General features: G+C 34.8%; 1 protein-coding gene across 1 annotated transcript; it reads left to right on the top strand.

Annotated features, from left to right (window-relative positions):
* Positions 1-445: 445 nt before the first annotated feature.
* Positions 446-3,765, top strand: LOC111088385. Its single transcript, XM_022398343.1, has one exon. It carries the CDS (start codon positions 582-584, stop codon positions 1,446-1,448), a length of 867 nt encoding a protein of 288 aa, XP_022254051.1. The 5' UTR covers positions 446-581; the 3' UTR covers positions 1,449-3,765.
* The last annotated feature ends 3,672 nt before the right edge of the window (positions 3,766-7,437 follow it).

The following is a 7,437-nucleotide window of genomic DNA, read 5'->3' as shown; positions in this document are numbered from 1 at the left end:
AATTCTTTGGGTTATAAATGTGAAATTAGATAAACATTTTATTAATGTTTTTCTCCAGTATGCCTTATCAGTCTCATAATAGTGTTATATATTTTATAACTGCTCGTATGATCATATACGTTTTCGAAATTCTTGCATCACCTTTTTGTCACTAGCATTGTTCTCCTTCCATTTGACACATTCTTCGCGCAAAAAAAAAAGAGAAGAAGAATTATAAGACTGGAACGTACGATTCCTAATTGTCCAATCACAAGTGAATTTCATCACCTTCTTGTAACGTTCATCACCATTTCTTAATAGGGGTGGGGACTAAAGCTTTGAGCTTCACAATAATTAATTTATTAAACTGGGACATAAATTTTGGTTACGCACACATCTATTTCAATACGACAATAAATTGAGTAATTCTTCTTAAAGAGATTATTTCCTCGTGTGTAATTGGTTGAATAATTTATTATTCTTGCTCCTCTGCTATCAGTGTTTGTATACTAAGCACGTGACAACAACGTTAGAACTGGCGATTGCTATAATCTACTTTGGAAAAGTGGGGCCAGTGTGAGAGCAGGTTAACCGCAGAAACGATGGCGAACGTTGTCAGTCAAAATCGCGTAAGAAGAAAATCGTACGCAGGACTTGAGAATGTCTTGCAAAAACCAAAGCGGTTTTCGTATGCGGGTCAGACTCAAGCAGGAAAAGAGCACTATGCACGAGAACTAGCTTCGATTTCAGAAGGTGGGAAAGCACGACGCTCGACTCCTACTTCGATACTACTTTCTAGCATTACAAGTATTCTTCAACACTCTGAAAATACCACTGTGCAGAGTTATCAGATGAAAAGAGATCGACGAAGAAGTGCTCTTGATAGTGGTAATAATAATCTATCATTTTCTCAACAGTCATTACTAAATGTTATGGACCGTTTTGTGAAATCTGTGAAAAATATGGAGGCAACAGTACTTGTTCCTTCACGTCTGAAAGACATGGATGCAGACAGTGAAAGTATTGAAAGGCAGTCTATTCCTAATCGACAGTATAAAACAAACTTGTTCACCTTTTATTCTTTGCTGAATGATGTTAGACATGAATTATTATGGGGACCTACACACAAAACAACTTCTTTATTACCCCCTGTTATGAAGGATCGCCCGTCTACTCCAACAAAACATGAACTTCTGCCCGAAGAAAAAATTATGGCACTGGGTAATACATGTTTAACGCCTGGTAAAGATATCCAAGGAGATATTGATATAGATAGTCTAGGATTTTCATCGTTAGAATTAGCCAGCGAAGATGGAATTGGGACATCAGGAGCACAGGCCACTTGCTTAACAAACTCTTTCCGTTATCATCTACAAGCATTGCAGACTATTTTGAATCAATTTTCAGATTCTGCCGATTACTTATCTTCTCGATACCAAGAAGAAGTAGGATTAGATACTTCTACGTAGATGGACCTACCGTTTATATATGATAATGTCAATTGTAATTTTGTTTGTGATTACTTTTAAAAATATTGATTTATTTTTAACAAATGCATATTTGTTCGATTTATAGTTTGTAACATAAGCATATTATTACAACTATTAGTATTACTGTGACAAGAAATTGGTTAATACTAATAGACGTTATGACTTATAAGAGGGGGATGAAATTGAAAAGAACAAGTCATATTTGATTAATGTTAAATTTCTGTTTGTATTATTGATGTCAAAGTTTAGGTTAAGTGACTTACATTGTTTGTTTCGGCCATAAGCTTGAATAAGGACATGAAGACTTGTATGCAACTGTTAGGCTTAATTAACTAATGATGTTCAGAGAAATGTAAAAAACTCAACAATAAGTGTATGATTTCTCTTAATTATTACAACTACACGGAAATTGCGTTTTAGTGTGTTTACTTCATAAATATAATACTACACACTAATGTCAAATGTTCTATATATACTATTTAATACTTTTTTTTAGAAGAAATAGAAAATTTGGTTAACTTAATTGTAGTTTTAGGTATTGGAAAGTGTTATTATACTATATATACTTAACAGTCATTATGTCTAACCTTAGATTTTTTCATTGTATTGGATGAAAAGGGGGTTTTAGCATTATTTTTTGTAAGGTGGTTTATTAATTTGTTTTCATACAGAAGGTATAACATTCATTTTAGATTCTGTCATTTTGGGCTCAGACAGCCATATTTTGAGAACAAAAATTACGACAACCGTTGTAGGTCGATATTAGCTCATATACTGCATTAGGACGTGTGTCGTAAAAAAAAGTGGATTGGGAGTTGACGACGGGCAGCAGTAGCAAACAAACATGATCCTCGTATACTTCGACTCCCGTTTCCTATGTACATTATGAACAGCCAGTGGTAACTACCTGAACTCTTCTACTCAGATGTTAGTCTAGACATCAGTGTTACGATTCTGTAATCTAAATCCTGGGAACAAAAATGATGGTAGCAACCAAGAAGCATGACTTCCATTATTCTTATCCTCAATATATGGATTTTAGAAGAATGTTAGTTCGGCAAAGCTTATTTCATGTCATTTGTTATAAACATCAAACTTTCCCAAGTAAATTCTAAAAAAAAAGTGGTGATGGAAACCTAGTTAAATGATCTTCAACCTGATAGTGGCTGCATTACTGCATCATCAATGGTCAGCTGATGATGTTTTTTAGTTTGATATCCACTAATGAGCACTGAGGGAGGTTCTATGTATAAAACTGTATCATTCAAATATATATATATATATGCGTATATATTTATTTTGAAGATATTAATAGAAATAGTTATTTTATAGTAATGCGTAAAGAACGTTTGTGTGAAAATATTTTCGTACTGAACTATACGCAATCTGAGGAAATACAGCTAAAAATTACTACCTTTCAAAATACGTTTTCAGGAATGAGTAATCATGGCTAATCCCACGCTTAATAAATATCATTTACGTACGTAGCCAGTTATAGCTATGGTGTTCTCCCCTTATCGCTCCTTGTATCAGTAATGACTGACCCCTTTGAAGATGTTATTAGGGATTATCTGGTCAAGTCTTACTTTACCAGTTGATCGAAGTATTGGATGAGAGTTAGATTAGTAATCTGAATTTCATTATACTATACGTGTAGGTAGTAATCTTTTAAAGTTGGTAAAAACTTGGCTTCTTAATAGGAAACAAAAGGTGAAACATCATTAAAGGGAATAAACGAAGACCTAATACGCTTCTTTTGGTTATAATTTATATTAGTGATGTCGATAGCATGTTTGAATTTAATTATGATAGAAGATGAAGAGCGGAGTTAATGTGAGAAAGTGTGCTTATAATTATGCATAATTTGCACAAGAAACAAACATAAAGACTTGAAGGTTAATTAGATGTAAAATGTAATAACATATATTTTTTGACCTAGGAGTTTGTTAATTGATGAAAGTTTCTTTTGTGAAGGAGAAAATTATGAATACAAGTTTGAATTATTGTATTGAGTGTATGATTGTGCTCAAAAAGGAAAGTAGTTTGATTTTTTCCGGTATTCATGTAGTACTTTCCAATAGGTGGTTCACGAAGTGTTTGGTTAACTTCACTGTGCTTTTACGTTTTTAAACCTAAATAGCAATTTCAATAAAATTAAAAGCTCGAATCAGTCATAATTAATTTGTTTTTGGCTATGGTTTTCGGTAGAGATCTGTATGTGTTATGCCGTACTGCTTCAAACATTACATAAAGATAACATATTTTCAAATGTGTGGATAAACTGACATTATGATGATGAGTAGTGTGTGAAAATAATTTCTAATCTTAGGACAGCGTAGCTAAGCTCTTAATGCATGTATTAATATCACATGTAAAGACATTTACTAGTCAGATTATTAGAGAAATAATTAATAACACAATATTATTTATTCATTTTCAAACACCGATTATTAATTATTTTATTTTAATTAACTTTATTATCATTCAGAAAAGCTGACGAACCACCAAGTTAGTCTTCTGTTTGATATCGTATACTTTTAACAAAAAAATATAATTTTGTGTTCAGTGCTTGGCAATAATAGGCCCGTTTTACAAACTGGAGGCTGGATTACTCGCATCATTGAACGAAACCTCAGTGAGAGTTTACTAGCCCCAAATAATTGACAAATAGTTCAAAGCCAAGAAGAGGTGGGCCTCCAGAACTTCTGGCTAGTACGCCCCTGTTTTTATTGTTTTAATTTTTGAGTTTGAATACTATGTATGACAAAAGGAATTTTAATATTAGTAGTAAACGACCTTATAACATCATAATTATAATTTTTCTTTAATTAGACACACAAAGTTTCGCTTTACAGCTTCTTCAGGAGCTTTTCACTAAACCACAAACAGTAACTGACAGTACAAAGCTTCAATTGCACTGTCTGTCAGTTAGGGCTTTGTTGTTATAATATAGTTTATTACTAGTATTAAGATGCCTTTTATTCACCAATATGCACTACAGAAATTCAATAATAAAAGCAATGTTTCAATTGTAACAACAGTTTTTACAAGCGTATGTGAAACTTACATTTGGTATATAACAATTAGTTTTAATAACGTAGCATATAATTCTTAACCGTGTCATCTTAAACATACATTGTGATCATTCTGGATTGTATAATAGGAATCATCTCGTATACTACGTATGTGTATTATTGAAAAAATTGAACGCACTATTCACTTCCTCGAATAATTTTTCACAACTAATACAACCAGTAGACAGCAAATATATGAACACGAGATATCCAAGTACAGTTTGTTTGTTTCCTAAGTAGTAGTATCGCAAAGATATTTAAACATTGCTCTGGGGCTTGATTTGAGGTATTTAAAAAATTAAATGCGTTGCATCTTGAAATGACATGTACAGCTTCCAGTTTGTAATATCATTACTATCTCAAAGTATACAAGTGAGTGTGTTAAATGGTGCTACTTTCTGTAGGTTAACTTCATAGACTGCTTCAAAAACACATCTTCAGTTCGTGGAGAATTAGTGACACCTTAATCATTAGGAAAATCGTGATACCGCATGAAAACTGAATGATTTTTGCACCACACTCATATTTTACCACTCTGTTCTTTCGTTGGTTGGAAGTTATAGATGTTTGCAGTACGTGAGAAGTACAGAGGACCCTATATTAAAACGATCGTGAATATGTAAATAGTAACGTGACAACGACAGTCTATATAAAGTGGCAGTGAAAAGGAATGTATTGGAATTATATTTTGATACTGCTACCGAAAATTGTTTTTGGAAAAGTGATGTAATAACCCTTTTCGAGGCAAAATATTCATACACTTGGGTCAGAAAGATGTATTTAACAACAGAAATTTAGAACCTCCAAAATGAGGATATTTATTTTACTTAACAACATAGGAAAACAAAGGAATATAGGGCACGAGAATCATCTAGAAAGAGACCTACAACAAGTTGTACCCTAGCAGTGGTAAGCAAAATGTGGCGTATTGTAACGATTTGTTTTGAATTTCGCGCAAAGTTACACGAGGGCTATCTGCGCTAGCCGTCTCTAATTTAGCAGTGAAAGACTAGTGGGAAGGCAGCTAGTCATCATCACCTACTGCCAATTCTTGGGCTGTTCTTTTACCAACGAATAATGGGATTGACGGTTACATTATAACGCCTCCGCGGCTAAAAGGGCGAGCATGTTTGGTGGGACGGGGATTCGAACCCGCGTTTCTTAGATTGCGAGTCAAGCGCTCTAACCAACTAGCCATGCCGGGTCCATTAACATAAAGTTCAATGACAGAAGCCGTCCACGTACCCTAGGCAACAGTATGCAACGTAATTAAGAAGGATTTCCGTTTGGAAAAATGAAATAAGCTGCTTCTAAGATATATCCATTCACTTATCACATATTTCAAGCAGCTGGAGAACGAAATAATTATTCATGCTATTTTAGATGAAGACATATTGCTCACGTCGATATCTGTAGTGCTTATAAATTTCTACGTGGTTGGATACTGGGAAACTGTTAACCTTGAACATTAGATGGATTATTGAAAGCAAGCAAGGAAGAGTAGTGTGATTTGGATATGTCAGCATTACGACGAAGCTTTTTGCAATGGACACTATACTGCAGCGCGATTTTCAAGTTGCTAGGTCATCAAATAAAACATGTAATGACGTGATGAATCACCAAAATCCCCTTTATTCTGCATGCAATGTACATTACACTAATTAATCAAGAAACATTTGTAACTTATTCTATATATGTCAAAGACAAATGCTGTTATAAAATAATGCCGATAACTCCACTTCCGAGGTAATATTATGCAAATCACTCTCCTAATGAACGTTCATGTGATTTGAAATGTACATTATTTGTAGTTCGGAATAGAATTATAATTACATGAACATTTGGTAGAAATGACTTTACATTTTCACAGTTCATGACATTTCACTTTTATATTCACTACGAACAACTAAGGTAGCGTGACACCAGTGTTGCATGCATAAAACCGAAAGTTGCATAATAACTTGACACGGTCCTCAGATATTCTCGGCCAGTTCACTGAAATAGCTGTTTCCAAGGCATATTTATTGTTGGAGTCACTTGACGGGTTGCGACACGTCTCCCAAGAACATCCCATGCATGGTAGGTGGGGTTGAGGTCATGAGGGTGAGTGTACAGACCATCCCATTTGACCAATCCTCCTTCTTCAAGAAATATATAGACTAATTTAGCATGGATGTTCTCATTAGTTCAGTTCCGACTGCAAACATCTGATTCAGTTCCAGAGCGGATGCGCCGGTACCGTGAAAGTGAGTTTTCTCGGGGATCTTGGGTTTACATATCCCAGCCACACCGTGACTCTGATTAATGGAAGTTTGTTGGAGTGTACTTTGTCGAAAGTTTGTCACTTTACATCTTCTCGTTATCACCATCGGAGTCATTAGCCTTGCTGCTTTTCTCTCTCCCACGGATCCCTCTGGACATTTCTCCCTCATCTCACGACGTCAAAATCATCTTAAAATAATACCTGTTCCTCCTCTATAGCCCCCAGTGGCACAGCGGTATGTCTGTGGATTTACAACGCTAGAAACTGGGTTTCGATACCCGTGGTGGGCAGAGCACAGATAGCCCATTGTGTAGCTTTGTGCTTAACTTCAAACAAACAAACATCATTCTCTATAATTGAATTTGAAATCGATTACAACTAGCTAATAAATTATCACGAGCAGGGCGAAGAGGGATGATAACATCCCTGAACATCCTAGTTTGGGAAAGTTTATTTCCTTTAAAAACTAAATCCCTGTCACGGGTTTTTGTTTTCAGAGCGGGAACCTTAAGATTGCAGTAAACCAAACCCGATAGTCAGATGTTTTGTGTTGTGAGTGATGCTCTACTTTGTCCAGTTTTCAGAGCAACTGTTTGATTAACTTGTGTTTCCGCATTTAGTTCATACACTT

This window comes from Limulus polyphemus, unplaced genomic scaffold, assembly GCF_000517525.1.
Source record: "Limulus polyphemus unplaced genomic scaffold, Limulus_polyphemus-2.1.2 Scaffold3657, whole genome shotgun sequence".
NCBI classification, from domain to species: domain Eukaryota; kingdom Metazoa; phylum Arthropoda; class Merostomata; order Xiphosura; family Limulidae; genus Limulus; species Limulus polyphemus.
Note: the sequence above shows the minus strand (reverse complement) of the source record. Positions and strands in the feature narration are given on the sequence as shown.